At 33.8% G+C, this 16256-nt stretch overlaps 1 protein-coding gene across 2 annotated transcripts in view; it reads right to left on the reverse strand.

Annotated features, from left to right (window-relative positions):
- The window catches only part of LRRK2 (leucine rich repeat kinase 2), a 134401-nt gene that overhangs the window by 8814 nt on the left and 109331 nt on the right, over window positions 1–16256 (reverse strand). The window contains exons 42-47 of one of the 2 annotated variants that reach the window (XM_058558503.1): window positions 9813–9983; window positions 8482–8582; window positions 4837–5031; window positions 3090–3283; window positions 1748–1820; window positions 782–966 (exon numbers count right to left, since the gene is read on the reverse strand). In XM_058558503.1, coding sequence (XP_058414486.1) covers window positions 782–966; window positions 1748–1820; window positions 3090–3283; window positions 4837–5031; window positions 8482–8582; window positions 9813–9983 — 919 coding nt within the window. Of the gene's footprint in view, window positions 1–781; window positions 967–1747; window positions 1821–3084; window positions 3284–4836; window positions 5032–8481; window positions 8583–9812; window positions 9984–16256 lie in introns of those variants that run through there. The other variant, XM_058558504.1, reaches the window with a different exon arrangement.

Below are 16256 nucleotides of genomic sequence, written 5' to 3' on the forward strand. Positions count from 1 at the left end.
GCTCCTTATATTAATTTTCTTGTTTAGTCCTCCAAATATCCCTTTGAGACAGAGTACATTACACTCCTCAGGTTAGAGAGGACTGAAGATGTGAGAAGTTTTTGCCCAAGTCCACATAACCAATACATGGTAAAGCCAATATTTGAACAATTTACGCTCTTATTCACCACCCTACACTGCTTCTCACTGAAGAATGTACTAAATAAGAACTGCAATGATTTGTTTAAAATACAACTTAAAAAATTGAAACAACAAATTGAGACAAGGTTTATATTTTATTTTATTCTTGCTTGAAACTGGTATCACTAACTTTTCTATAAAGGGGATGTCTGTATAATTATCAAATCTAGTGAGGACTTTATTCCTGAGGCCTATGTTTCCTACAATCAATAGTTAGTGGAAATTATCTAAAACATAACATAAGTATCAAATCCATAGATTTAGTAAAATAGTGAGCTGATTGCCTTTCAAATTCCATATGTTTAATCTGATACAGAGATAATGAAAATGTTGAAAATTTAGAATGATAAATACTATTAAGATTACCATGGGTTTTCACATTTTATCCCAAATGTGATTAGGCTGGGTAATTTTTTAAAGTCTCTCTGCTTTCTGGAATTTTCTAAGTTTTCTATAATGGATGTTTAATTTTATAATAGAAAAATAAATGATGCATTTTAAAAGATTTTCATTTGGGATTATCAATAGCATTATTGACACAATTATAAAGAATAAACATGAATAAAATGGTAAATTAGTTGTATAGACAGGAATAACTTACAGCTGATTTGTCCTGGTCTCAATGAGTTTCTGAATGGTAAAATCATCAGAAAATGAGAAAATTTTTGTACCACATCCTCCCCACATAATGTTTTTTTCACTTGAATTCGTGGATTCACTCAAACACATCAGTGGAGTGCTGACATGTCCAATATTTAGTATCCTCAAAGGAGCAGCTCCTTTACACTTTGCCAAAAAGAAAAGACACATTCAGTAAATTGAGTACCTGCAGAAAGAAACACTGTAAAATTTAAGCTTTCTAAAAGCTACTTTCCCATCTTAAATGGTTAGAGGAGTTAAAATCAAAATTCATGTTACATTTTTCAAAGGATTTATAGAAACAGGATTCAATGCAATTCAATTATCCTTATAACCAATCTCTTCACTTCTCTATGCAAAAATTGTACAGGAACTAACCTAGGGAATACATTCTACTTCTTTGTCTCTCATTAGATAATAAGCTTTTATGATAATAAAGAGTATGAATGGGTAGGACGTTGAATAAATAGATGGAATCACAGATGAACGGATGGATGCAAGAGTAAATGCTTTAACGATAAAGGAGAATCTAAAGAATAGAAAATTAAATGATTTCTTCACGGCTAAAGAAAAAGGTGGTGGCAAACCAGATTTAAAACCTGTTTCCTTTGTTCTTTCCACAATATATTTATAAGGAATTATCTACTTCACCTATATAAAAATAGAATTATCTCCACACCTAGCATTATAAAGCAGATCTCATTTATCATTTTATCCCTAGTTCATTCATATAAAATATACAGTTAATCAGCAAGTATTCATACAGAATCTATTCTATACAAGACTTTATGAGGCAATAAAAAGATACAAAGAAGAATTTATCATCCTTGTTTTCAGAGAGTTTATAATCATTTAGGAAGGGAGTGGGATGAGCATACATAAAACAAAGAACTTATAAATTTTGATGTAGAATGCATTCAACATTTACCTTAACAGATTTATCTTCAAAAATCGCTAAGTTGCCATCAGCAGTTCCCACCAAAAGAAAATTTTTTTGCTTGCTAAAAGGAAAAATTTCAAGATAGTTACAAAAACAATGCTTATATTGACCAAGATGGCCTTAACATTCCCTCTAGCTTGACTAAACTTTAGACAGGGTTCTTCCTGCCTATAGGCCTCTGACTTCCCTTTTCTTACAGCATTTACTGTGAAAAACTTAAATTGTAACTTTCTCCTCTGCCCATTTGAGATGTAAATCTTCTCCTATCCTCTTGCCAGTTTTATAATCCAGGAATGTCTTTCTCAAGGACCTGGGAGGCCTCCCTTTGAAATGTCATCATCAAGAATAATAGAACCCCTATCTCTGAGTCTCTGTGGGAGGGTAGGAGCCTAACTTCAATAAGCAACCATTAGCAAACATAGATGACCTAATCACATTAACAACCTCCCCCAATATCCTCCAGTACTTTCCCACTAGCTTATCCCAGCACTTAAAAACTCTCCCACCTTTTGTCTCAACTGAGTTGAGTTCAATCTCTCTCCCCTATTGCAATAGTCTTGAACAAAGTTTTCCTTGCCTATTTAACTCCATCCAATGCAATTTTTCTTTGACAATATCCAAATAATTTCAACTCAAAAATTGCCAGTGGAGTTTACATTTCAGCGGGCAAAAACTTGCGCTTCACATCTTTCTAATACTTATTTATTTTCCAGTACTGACTTAAACTAGAGAAGTATAAGCAATATAATCTTAATGGCTCCCAGAAATCACCCTGTCCCAAATATTACAGCAACCAACCTATTACACCTGAAATTCTGCCATTTGGATAAATTCCTTTGGGATGTGATCCCTGCAACTGATAATGGTTAAGTCATCTTCACCTATTAACAACTTATAAATTCATTTATTGGATCTTTTTTCCAGTTTGGAAGTTAGTTAACTGATAGGTTTTAGACTGGTACATAATAGGCTATTAATATATATGTATTCATAGAAAGAATGAGAGAGAAATCATCATTGAAGAGGGCCTACAAAGGTAAATCGATGTGAGGAATGGCAAACAGTTAAAGTCACAGAGGAGGTAACACCAGGAGCAAGGCTGAAGGGCCTGAAGAAATGATTGACCTATTTTATAAATGCCTCAGTTTGATCTGCATACAGAAAAATAACAGATACCTTTGTGGTCTCCCACAATTCCCTTTAATATATTCAAACCAATAGGAAAATGTTTAAAATGAGCAATCTTTGCTGATGCTATAACAATTCTGCACCAATTAAGTCATCTAAAAGGTATGTAATTTTCCCTCAGTGGTCAAATTCACCACCATACCTTTGCTTGGAAAAGGAATTGCAATACAAGCAAGTAATGGAATCACTCATCTTTGCAAGGGTATGTCTCTTTTTCTCATCTTCAGTATTGATGACCAGGAGCGTGCCAGACTGTGTCCCAGACACAATCCAGCTTTCTTTTTCAACAGGAAGATGCACCAATGCTAGGCACAGTACTCTACTATCAGTTACTTCCTGTTAAGAAAACAAAACACACTCTAAAAGACTTGGTTCTAGCTTAAGGGACTAGAACTTGTATAGAATGAAAATATCATGTTATCCACATACTTAACTCTTTTTACTTTCTTGCTTTTAATTTTAAAAACAATGCCAGGGGCCGGCCCGGTGGTGCAAGCGGTTAAGTGCGCATGCTCCGCTGCAGTGGCCCGGGGTTCGCTGGTTCGGATCCCGGGCGCGCACCAACACACCGCTTGGCAAGCCATGCTGTGGTGGCATCCCATATAAAGTGGAGGAAGATGGGCATGGATGTTAGACCAGGGCCAGTCTTCCTCAGCAAAAAGAGGAGGATTGGCAGATGTTAGCTCAGGGCCGATCTTCCTCACAAAAAAAATAAATAAAAATAAATAAAATAAATAAAAATAAAATAAATAAATAAAAATAAAAACAATGCCAATTTTATTTAATTTTCAACGATAAATGGGTTAACTGGCAAACAATTTTTGCCTAACTAGAGTGCATCTGAAACTAAAATTAAATATTGAAAATTATTTCTCAGTATCATTTCTCACTCATCAAAATAATATGAGAGGACTGTTCTATCTTAAGAATAATGTTTAGGGGGCTGGCCCAGTGACCTAGTGGTTAAGTTCGGTGCGCTCCACTTTGGTGGTCCAGGTTCGCGGCTTCGGTCCTCGGGTGCAGAGCTACACCCCTTGTTAGCCATGCTGTGGCAGTGACCCACATACAAAATAGAGGAAGACTGGCTACAGATGTTAGCTCAGGGCGAACCTTCCTTAGCAAAAAAAAAATAATAATAATAATGTTTAGGCACAACATTTATTTCAAAACAACAGTCAAAATATTAGGTTATTTTTTGTTTCAAAATTTATATTTGCCAATACAATTTATTGATCCATCTAATAGAATCCATGGCCAGAGCTCCTCTATCAGTCAGGTGCACCACCACCAGCTGCTCTGAGTGTTGACTACGAACAGCTCAGAGCTACACCCTTCACCACAGAACTGCCCTCAGCTGATGGGAGCTGGCTTGCCCAGAAATGGCTGGGAGGTTATGGCACCCCTAGCCTTAGGCAGATTGTGGCCAATGACTGACAGACATGTGAGAATGAACGACTGGACCCCTTGCTTGGTGGAAGGATACATCTGTGCTGCTATTCATACTCCAGGGTTTCTTATGGGTAAAGACCAAAGCTAGACTTCCTCGGAAACTACATTTTTGCTAAGCTTCTTCCCCTGCTCTTTCTGGCTTCCTATACTTCCTTAAAAGTTTGTCTCTCCTTAAATCACTCATACAAGATTCTCTATCTCAGGCTCCATTTCTAGGGATCCTGACCTAAGACACACATATGTGATTTTAAAACAAAACACAGACTATTTAATTTCACGTGAATATTCTTGTTCTAACAGAAAGCTAATTTAATAATACCCCTGTATTAGCTCTTACTTAATTTCTTCTTAAGTAACTTTTTAACTGGTACATGCTTTAAAATAATCCACAAAGTAAGTTTTCTAAAGTATCTCTAACTTAAATGTAAAATTGGATTTACCTCACACATGTATCTTTCAGTATTTAAGTCAAGAAACAAAAGCTGTCCTTGGTCTAGGTGCCCACAGCCCAGCCAAATGCTTGCATTCTTGCTGCTATGATTTGAGGCAACCATGCACTCAACGATAAAGTTTTTAGGTATTGATATATGTCTCATCAGGCAGATTAACTCGGCTGAATTCAAAATGTCAAAGACCTGAGAAAGTTTAAAAATAAAAAAACAACACACGTCAAGTTAACACATGTCCTCGTGAAAGATCATATCATTGCACATAATGTAGAAGTAAACATTAGAGCTCTATCAAGAAAAACCTCAATCTGTTGGCTAAACTGTAACCGACATAGAGCAACAAGATTAATAATCCAAATGATAGATAAAATTACATTAAAATAAGACTTATTTTTAAACTGTGCATGATATACACTCCTTTGTTTGTATGGTATGTTTTATAACTTGAAAAGAAAAGAAAATCTCAGAGGTGCCAACTGAACAGAAATTTAGCAGAGTCGGGAGCTATTCTTCACTGCATTATATACTGCAGAGCTACATCACGTTGACAATAAACACTTGGGCCAACAGTAGAATGGACCTTCTACCCGTTGAAGCGAAAAGACATTTTGAGCTTTGGTAACAAAATTCACAAATCACCTCTAGATTCTATTTTTACATTTTTCCTTCAAGCACTAAAGAACTAGAGAGACAGAGTGGAGCCACTGCAAGGAAACAGAACCAGAAGTCAGGAAACTGGAATAAGGACCCCATGACACAGCCACTTGCCTGCCACTCATGAGACCGCGAGAAAGCTCCTCATTCTCTCGGTGGCTCATCTGACAAAGGTGATGAAGTTACCCACCTTGCCTAGTATACACGGTATTTTAAAGATTCAATAGGTATGTCAAAGCTTTTGAATACTACCATGTACTAAAAAAAAACTCAAGGTTCTTATGTAATCTATAGAAAACAGGTGAAGCATAATTAAAAATGAAAGAAAAAAAAGTAAAACAATAATTAAGCTATGGAAAATTTCACTGTGATAAAATTTTTTTAAAAGTCTATGTGATTAATACTGGTAATAACCAAAATTTAAAAAAAAGTAGGGCAAGTAGACAAGATGATCATATAATGTTTGAGTAAAGTCAGTGTATTAGTACTCAGCTATTTTTGAGTAAGAAATTTAAAGTTGAAAAAAATTTTTCAATGAATTATGATACCAAATCAAGAGTCCACAACATAAAGACAGCTCTTATTTTGGTCTATTAAAATCTGTTTCATTTTAAAACATAGCAAGAGTTCTGTTTCTGATAATATGGTAGAAATGGTTATTTGGACAAACCTTCCAGCTAAAAACAACTTAAAATGCTGAAGAAATTACTTTTTTAACTCCTAAAAAATTTAACTTTTCAACTTTTTATCTCTTAAAAACATTAAAGATCCGACAATACCATAAGGAATTATCACGTCAAAATCATAGAAAGATAGAAACCAGAAAGGTCAGTTGAACCCTAACGCCCTGAAGGCATTTGTCTACTGAAGGCAAAATTGATGTGTGGTTTTGGATACCTTGTGGGGCCGATGGAAAAGACGCTTAAATTTAGGCCTGCCCAAAGTAAAGTAAAGTCTAATAAAGGTCCTGTTCCCTTAAAGCTGGGACCCGAAAGTCAGAGTAAATAGGAACCAGAAATAAAGTCACTCCATGCTCCCACTCCACAAGGAAAGTTGCCTTCAGACTTTACAGACAAAGAGAGAAAGGCCAAAAGAACCCTGAGAAATTGTTATTCACAAGGTTGCTCTCAAGAAGATCTATAGAACAGATTCCCATTACCTGGGGGTTCAAAAAAAAAAAAAAAACTCTCAAGCCATGAAGTGAGTTTAAAGCAATTTGCAGCAAGAAAATCCAGAAAACGATGTGCGAGACCTATATACAGAATTATAAAACTTTATTGAAAGACACTTAAGAAGACCTAAATTGAAAACCCACCTTCAAGAATAGAAAGACTTAATTTCATAAGGATATAATCCTCCCCCGTTGTCTACAGATTCAATGCAAGTCTGATCCAAAGCACAATAGGGTTTTTCATACAAGTTGACAAAGTGAATTTAAAATTTATATGAAAAAACTAAACCTACGGATAGCTAAAGCATTCCTAGAGAAGAAAAATAAGTGGAGAAAGGAGATTATAAAGCTATAGGAATTAGGGCAGGATAGTATTAGAGGAAGACTAGATAAGTTCACCAATGGAAGTGAATGTGTGTGTGTGGATATGTGTATGTATTGTTGACAAATTACACAGTAGAAATGGAAAAAAAAAGATCAATGGGGAAAAAGGAAGAAACTACTTAATAGACGAAGCTGAAACAACTGGTTATCCACATGAAAAAAAGGAAATTGGATCCAGATAAAAATGTCAATTCCTGATGGATTAAGAACTTAAATATCAAAGCAAAACTTAAACTTTTTGAAAGAAACCATAGGTTAGTATTTTTGTGACTCTGGGAGAGATAAGGGCTTCTTAAAACAGGACCCCAAAAATAATAACCATAAAAAGGGCTGTTAAATTTATCTGTATTAAAATCAAGAAATTTTGTTCATCAAAAGGCACTCTACACGAAATTTAAAAAACTACAAATTGGGAAAGGAAATTTGCAACAGATGTAACTAAAGAAGAATTAGCTATACAATATATAAAGAATATCTTTTTCTTACTTCATTTGTATGCAAATAACCCAATAGAAAAATGGGCAGAAGAATGAATAAACATTTCCCAGAAGAGGAGACATATATATGACCAAGGAACACATAAAGAGATGCTCATCCTTATTAGTAGTTACGGGAATGTAAGTCAATACACAAGAGTGAACCTATATGGAAAAAATAAGTCATATAGTACCAAAATTTAAAGAGAATATATAGAGAAATAGCCACCCTAATATCAGATGATGGAATGTTAAGGCGGAACAACTTCTTCAGAAACCAATTTGGATATTCACATATCCAATGATTCTGCAATTCAACTCCTAGGTACATACCACAAAGCAATTCTCATACAAGCTGCAGCAGGAGACATATACAACCACGCTCACAGCAGCACTGCTTATAATAGCAAAGAACTGGAAACAATACCAATCTCCACTGACACGATCATGGGTAAATATATTGTGCACTCAAATAGTGGAATGGACTAGCAGTGAAAATAATCAACGGCTACATTCAACAACCTGAATGAAGCTTACAATGATGGGAGAATGGCTGAGAAACCTCAGAACACTTTGTGATTGTGATTCAATTTAAATAAATTATGGATACAGGAAAATGGAGCTGGGTAGCAAAATCATAAAGAAAAGAAAAGCAAGGATTATGTAAAAAGTCAAGAGAGTGGCTACCTCTATACGGAAAGGAGAATGACACAATCAGGAAGATGCACATGGCAGCTGTTGGGGTGTTGACAATGTTCTTTTCTTTGTGCCTGGGGGTGGGGGAGGATATAGGAGTTTTGCTTTATAACTGTTTTAAACTGTGTGTGTGTTTATTTATATGTTTGATTATATATATATGAAGAATATATATATGCATGTGTATGTGTATACATATATGTATGTATTTGATGTTCTGTACAAAATATTGATAAATTTTGACTATAAGAATACCTGGGCAGAAGTAGGCCTTTCTTGAGGATTTTCTTTCAAACAGTTTTTAATTAACTTCTCAACCATAGGCCATGGGGCACAACCATATTCTTTAACTGGATCTAAAACATTCAAAAACATATCATACTAGAACATTAGACAAATCAGAACAATTATTTTATTTCCTCTCAATGCATATAAAAGATCCAGACATTGCAAAGGAAAACACTGATCTCCATAATCCTATATTTATTATGAATCTACTTCTCACAACAGCTAATTTCATTAGCTTTATCTCTACTAGAGATATCAAAAAAGATTTCTTGATTTTTTATGGTATAAAAAAGAGACACAAATACCAATTGAATAAAATAATAAATTTTCATTCCATTCCAGCATTTCAAATAGACTCTGAAAACACTTTTGTTCATATAATAATTAGACTTCTATGGAAATACTTTTTATTTAAATATTCAAAGTAGGCAAGCATTTAATCCTCAGACCCCCACAGTTGGTTTGTGTACATTTGTTTTTTATAAGAGGCGTGCCATTCTTCTGGTTGTTGTAGAATAGAGACTTGGAAACTTTCACTGGAAAGCTAACTGGTAAGACAAGGGAGGTGACCCAGATTGTGTCTAAAGTTTATCCAAAGTATAATAAATTTCCTTTTACTGGGAATCTTTAAAGATTCCCTCAAAGGAGATAGTTAAAGCTACATTCTCTATACCTGGCACATATAATACACTCAAAAATATTTCTTAAATGAAAGGGAAAGCAGAAAATATGAGAAATAGCTAAATATATTTAAAAGAATATCTTGCAGTAGGAACTGAAGTAGTAGTCAAGGAATGAATGACAAAGTCCTAGAATTTCTTAATGATAACCAGTCAAAACGAGATTTGACCTCATTAAATACTCATTTACTAATTCTTATTACTATTTGCTGCTAAAAATTATCAAATTATTATTAAATAATTCAAGCTTCCATTCCTGCATATAAATTATTTCACTCCAAGAAAATGAAAACTCCAGGCTCATGGGCATGTAGTAACTCTTTATGAGAACAGAAATCACTAACCTGGAGTTCCAATAGCAATTTCCTTTTCTGAGTATTCTTCTAAATGTATACCAAATACATCAATATTAATTTGGGATATTAAAACAAAAACCTAAAACTGCTACCTTACTCATGTGCTTTTTATTAGTCACAGGATTTAAGAATATTCATGCACTTAACAAAAAATTATCAGCTGTGAAATGAATTAAGTATACAACAACAATTAAATAACTTGGAAATGAAGCTGCTGAAATTAAAAAAAAATAATCTTTACTGTAGATAAAATAAAACTTACCAGGTAATTTTCCTTGTATTGCCAATTCATCAAACTCATTTGGAAACTTCAAACCCTCTGCTATTCTACCTCCGGTTGTCAAAATGTCATAGAGTAGTAAACCAAATGAATAAACATCAGCCTGTTGGTTATAAATAACATTTCCTCTAGCAACTTCAGGCGCACGAAACCCTGAAAGTAAACAGACATATTAATAAATATGCCCAACACCAAGGCGCATACACCCAAGGAGGCATACACCTAGGCATATAAGCTGATGAAGAATCAGGGAGATGAGTTCTAAACCAGGCCATGTCATCTCATAAGGTGACACCTTGATCAAGCAATTAACAGCCCTGTCCCGGGACATTTCGATTCAAGGTTGATCTTGAAGAATAATAAGGATAAACATTCAATAATAAATTATTAAGTAATGTTTCATAATTGAAGAAATGAAGCCTAATAGGGGAAAAAAAAAAAAAACCTATATCATTTTTCTCATTCCTAATAATGGCTATTCCCAGGACAGTGTTTCCAACAAAGGAGGGGTCAGGAGGGAGATTTCTAGACTTCACTCCAAGTCACTGTAACCTGACCAAAATTCCAATCTCTTCATTATTTCAAGAAGTTGTGACTCTGCTCCTTTTACCCAATAGAAAAATAAAAATAAAACCGTAACTAAAACAAATAAAAGCCCCTCTCAGGTGTTGGTTCATGCCTGAAATTCTTTTAAAGGGAAATAAAACCTTTCATTCCACAAGAGAGATACATCACTCTTAAATTCTTCAGAAAAAAAGAGTAATTTCAACATTATTCATAATAGGAAAAATAACAACAATCTAAAGAATTACAACCATAAAAGGAAATTGGTTAAATAATGTATACCATGCAGAAACTTAAAAATCATTTTTTAAAATGACATGTTATAATGTAAATGAAAAAAAAAAGTAGGATATAATTCTGAATACACAGAAAGTTTATCAAATATGTGACAAAAATCAACTGAATTAATTTTCTTAGCTGTGATAATGGTATTGTGATTATGTAAAAAAAAAAAAAGAACCTTATTCTAAGAAAATACATGCCAATATGTTTAGGGATGACATAGCATGATGTCTTGCAACTCAACTTCAAAGACTAATATTCATATACAAAGAGAGTGAGAGAGAAAAGCATCATGTGGCAAAAAAATGTACAATATATAGTACAATAAATTTATATTGTACTATTCTTTCAACTTTTCTGTAGCCTTAAACATTTTCAAAATAAAAAGTGGAGGAAAATGTGCATAAAGACTACCAAGAAATACACCCAAATGTAACAATGATTATTTCCATGTGCTGTAATTATGGGTAGCTTTTATTTTCTTTCTATACTTCCAAATTTTCTATCATGAACATGTATGCTGGTTATAGTGGTTTAAATAAACAGACAGAAAAATATAACAAAGTATGAATTCATGACCTTCAAGGAGTAAATGGACCAAATCTGGAAATAGTTCTCTTTGACAGAGAGCTTAGCAGCAAAAGACAAAGTTCAGCAGTCCTTCACCAGGCTGGAAGGACAGGAAGCGTCAAAAGAATGGAGACGTTAAATTTGAGCACGATAGCCCCCACTGTACTAATTGTTAACATTCTCTAGTTATATTTTGCCACATTTGTTCAGTCTCTCTCTTTCTACACACACACATACACAAACACATACTCACTGTTTCCATTTTACACATTTGTCTCTCTCTGTCTCTCTCCCTCTCTGTCTCTGTCTCTCACTTTGTGTCTCTCTTTCTCTCTCTCTCTCTCTCTCTCTCTGTATATATACATATAGACACATACATATGTATATATTATATACAGCATATATAACATATGTTATATGTCATATAACATTGTATATATTATATACATGATATTTGACATATTATATTAAATTGCAGATACAATATTTCAGCCCTAAAGATAATATGCATTTCCTTAGAATAAGAACATTTTCCTACATAGCCATAATATCAGTCTCAAACTCTAAGCCAAAGAATTGTGTAAGTAATTAAGACAGTTCTAAAATAGATCCCTAATAAACTGTACCTGTGACATAAAGTAAACATATCACAATAGCTCCTAATTCATATTGCTATGGCATTTTATAGATATCTTCTTGAATATTTCATTTGCTGTGCACAAGAATCACCTGTGGTAGGCAGATGAGGAATTTTCATTTTACAAATAATATAATCCTTTTAAAAATGTTATATGTTTTCCTAAGTCCACACAGATAATGAATGGTAAAGTCAAGAGTACTTAAAAATAATGTTACCTACACATTAGCTAGTTCCTTAACAATATTTATGCTGACCTCTCGAGATTTTAAAAAGGATTTTGGAGGCTAATTTAAACCTTATCCAATTATTTATTATTCATTCAATACATTTATTGGGTATCTATTATATCAAGGTACTATTCAAAGACTATTAAAATATTCAGCATATTTTTCCTTGATGAATTTACTGTTAGAAACCTTAGGATTTGGAATCGCAGGATCTTAGAGCAGGAAGAGACTTGAGGGGTCACTTAGTCCAAATTCTCATCCAATGCATATATCCTTTACAATAGTTTTATACCCCTAGGCATCATTCCACAGATCTCAGAGCTGTGCAGAAGGTTAGAATTTATTTTCATAATGAGTCAGGGGACACTGCAAAAGATAATTGTGAGTATATGGAAAGGAGTATTTACTTCTAAATGGAAATGGTTTTAACCTCTTACCTTCTCCCTTTCAAAATAAATATTTTCATTGACATGATCCCCAGCAGGAGAACATAATCCTTATTTATATATTCAGGGGGTATCTCAATTATAATACAAGCACTTCTAAATGCTTCTTGAAATTCATCCAATGAATTTCTTAATGATTTTCTAATTTCTTGATTGCACTAATAATTTCCTCTACAGTTATCTATGGAGAGTAGATACTGTTAGTAAAAATCTCTCTCAAATAATAAACATTGAATGATGATATACTATAATCCATCAAATGGACCAGTCTGGATCAAATACATTGTCATAGTTAGCAATAAAATAACATTTAATCAACAAAGCATGTAGAATAACATGAGACATATTATCTACAATCCATACCTTTAAATACAAAAATACATAAAATACTACCATAATTTGTTTCTCGGAAAAGGGTATAATATCCACTTGAAAATCATGAATTTCAAAAATGCTGTGTAAACAGCACTTTAAATCAGATTGTCCTATAAAGTTATATAATTAAAATATTCAAAATTCTATCAAAACAAAAGGACACAACACTGAAACTGCATGGAAGACTTAGACCCAAATATGTAGGTGAGACAGGTAAAGGTGGCATTCAAAACAGTGGAGAGAAGATAGAATTTTAATAAATGATAAAAGTATCAGTTGTTTGTTAAAGAAAAAGGGAGGAGCTACATTACTCCTTACACCTAATAAAATTTTGATGAACCAAAAGTTTGAATGTAGAATATAAAGCTAAGTACTAAAGGAATATTCATAATTAAGACGATAATATTGCGATAATATTGGAATTCAAAATTCAATTCCTAATCACTCTCTGTACCAAAGGTGTGGTGGTAGAGGCCGAAAGGCTGAGAACTGAGGGAGATATATTGTCTTTAGAGAATTTAAAAATAATAAGCAACTGCTTGTGTTGGGGCAGATGATTCCTACCATCCCTGCCCTTCATACGTCACTGACTAAACACGTCAGGAAAATCAGATTCCAAGAGGTAAAAGAATAGAAAATTTGTTTACCTAAAAGATTCAAACTCTGCAACTGCCAAATGCCATAAAGAAGGTTAAAAGACAAACCACAAACTGGAAAACATTGTAATACATGAAAGACAAAGATTCAACATTAGCTAAAATCAGCTTTAGAAATGAATAAGAAAAAAAAGTGGATTAAATGAGTAAAGACAAAAATGTACAAAACATGAAAGAAAAAATATACGGCCTATATATAACAGGTTGCTTGGCTTCAAATAAAAAAATAAGCAAATAAACGATTAAATATATGAAAACTAAAAACATCAAATTGTCACTTTTTGACTATTAACTTTATGAAGATTAAAAACACTAGCAAACCTAGAAGGGGAAATGGATGAGCTAATTCAGGTATTGAGGGAATTTTAATTGACAAACTTTTCTAGAAGGGAATCAGTGTTTCAAAATTCAAAATAGTATGCCCAGCAATACCATTCCTAAGCATTTAATGCTTAAAAAATTAGTTTCATAAATGAAAAAAATTTTAATTTACAAGTCTGTTAATTAAAGCACTTTCAGTATATCAAAAAGTTAGAAAAAATTTACAAATACGTCAAGATGTGGTTAAGTAAATTACTGTACACACTAGCAATGAAATATTATATAACTATTAAAACTGATATTTGACATAGAAAGATGACCATGAAATATTAAGTAGAAAAAGAAAACAAATTAATAAAGCAAAATTTACAATAAAATACTTACCTAAAAACCTTAAGCACACCTAAATCTAGATATAGTTATATCTCTATGTTACCAGAGTGTGAAGAATTATTTCTACTAATTTATTAGAAACACATCTATTGACCTGCTCAACAGCATTTGCAGTTTTCACCTTATGCCCTTATGTTTTGCAAATCAAATCTTACTTTAAAATGACTTACCTGAGATGCCTCATCATGGAGTCCTTAACCTACAAAACCAAAATGGTTGCAGGGAGGGGGACTGAGGGTATTAAAACCTAAACTACCAACTTTATCAATCTAAACCATGAGAAGATTCTCCAAGCTATTTATGTGTATCCTTATCACTGAGGACTTCTCTGGAACAGCAACTGTAAGTTCTTAAAAGGTTTTTGCCACATATTTAATTATACTTGTCACCATAGTAGTGACAAGAAGAATAAACTTTCAAGCTATTCAATATATGCACCACTGAATTTAATTTGGGATGAAAATGAACACTTTTAATATTACCTGCCGTTGGGAAAGGCTAGAAATAGGAACATTTCCTGCGTCTTTACAAAGGGACAATATTGCCACACGATCTATGATCTGATATTGTGAATGAACTATGGTGCTCGCACACCAAACGACCATATGCATGGACACCCTATTTAGCATTTGGCCCTCAAAAACTAGAAATGTTAAGTGCTAACTGAAATCCTAAATGTACATTGTTGTATTAGGCTGTTCAAGTCATTTATTTAAACACATGTCACTTCTATTTCCAGCTAAGGTGGAATAACAGGGACTAGATTTACCATCCTACGTAAAACAACAAAATAACCAGACAAAAATATATGAAACATTGGACACCAGGAGTACAGGACGGTAATCCCTGAGAGAGAGCACACAAACAAGGTGAGTCCTCAGAGCGTCTGGCAGAGTTTCCAGCCCACCGGGAAGGGGAATGAAGACAGAGCCTGGGCCCCCAGAGTTAGAAGACAGAGCAGGGAGTCCTGGAGGGCAAAGGCAGCTAGGAATGTGCCAGACACTGTGCTAAATATTTTCCATGAATTTCTCATTTAATTTTCACAACAATCTGCTGGGATAGAGACTATTACTAGGTACTGCATAAATTACGTAATTTCTCCAGCCTCACCTAGTAAGTGGTAGAGCAAGGATTCAAACCCGGAAAGTCTGACTCCACAACCTTGTCGCACAGATTCCAGATAGCCAACAGTTCCCTTAGTCATGTCTATCTCTATATCTACAGAATCCACTGCAGTGCCTAGAATGTGCACCACTGTGAAAGGTCAATTTAAAATAATTGAGATTGCCTTTTTTAATCTGAATACAAATCTGAACTCTATTCATATTTACTCTCATAATTTTTTGTTTATATCACAGGCTCATACTGTTAAAATCTAAATCTAGATTTTAAATCTAAATCAAGATAAATGCTAATTATCTTGTTAAAATTTTTTCTGTAAATAACATTTTCCCCCATTGTGAAACAGTACCAGATTTTTGGCTGCCCATCATACAGTTGATTTATACAAGCAATGATACTATTTATATGATGTGGAGATGGGAACCTTTTGCTAACGAATAAGAATACTTTTCAATGACTTCCCGTAACCTAAGAGATTAAACTATTTGGCATGATTTTAAAAGCACTTCATGATCCAGAAAATTGTCACACTTTTTCAGAATCATTTGTGGTGCTTAAAAAACTGCAGATGTTGTTGAACTTCATTCTAGACCAGTAAGTCTTGACCTTGGATGAACATTGAAATCACCTGGAGATCATTTAAATAGCATCAATGTCTGGCCTCCACCCAAACAAGTTAAATCAGAATCCTTGGGAGTGGGGTCCTGGAACCCACATATTGGAAAGTCCTCCAGGAGCTTCTAACGTGTGGCCAGATTAAGAGTCCCTGCTCTACATCTACTGAAATAGAATTGTAAAGAATACAATCCAAGTGGATACATTTTTTTTTA

The sequence above is a fragment of the Diceros bicornis genome, chromosome 17 (genome assembly GCF_020826845.1).
Source record: "Diceros bicornis minor isolate mBicDic1 chromosome 17, mDicBic1.mat.cur, whole genome shotgun sequence".
In the NCBI taxonomy this organism is placed as follows: Eukaryota; Metazoa; Chordata; class Mammalia; order Perissodactyla; family Rhinocerotidae; genus Diceros; species Diceros bicornis.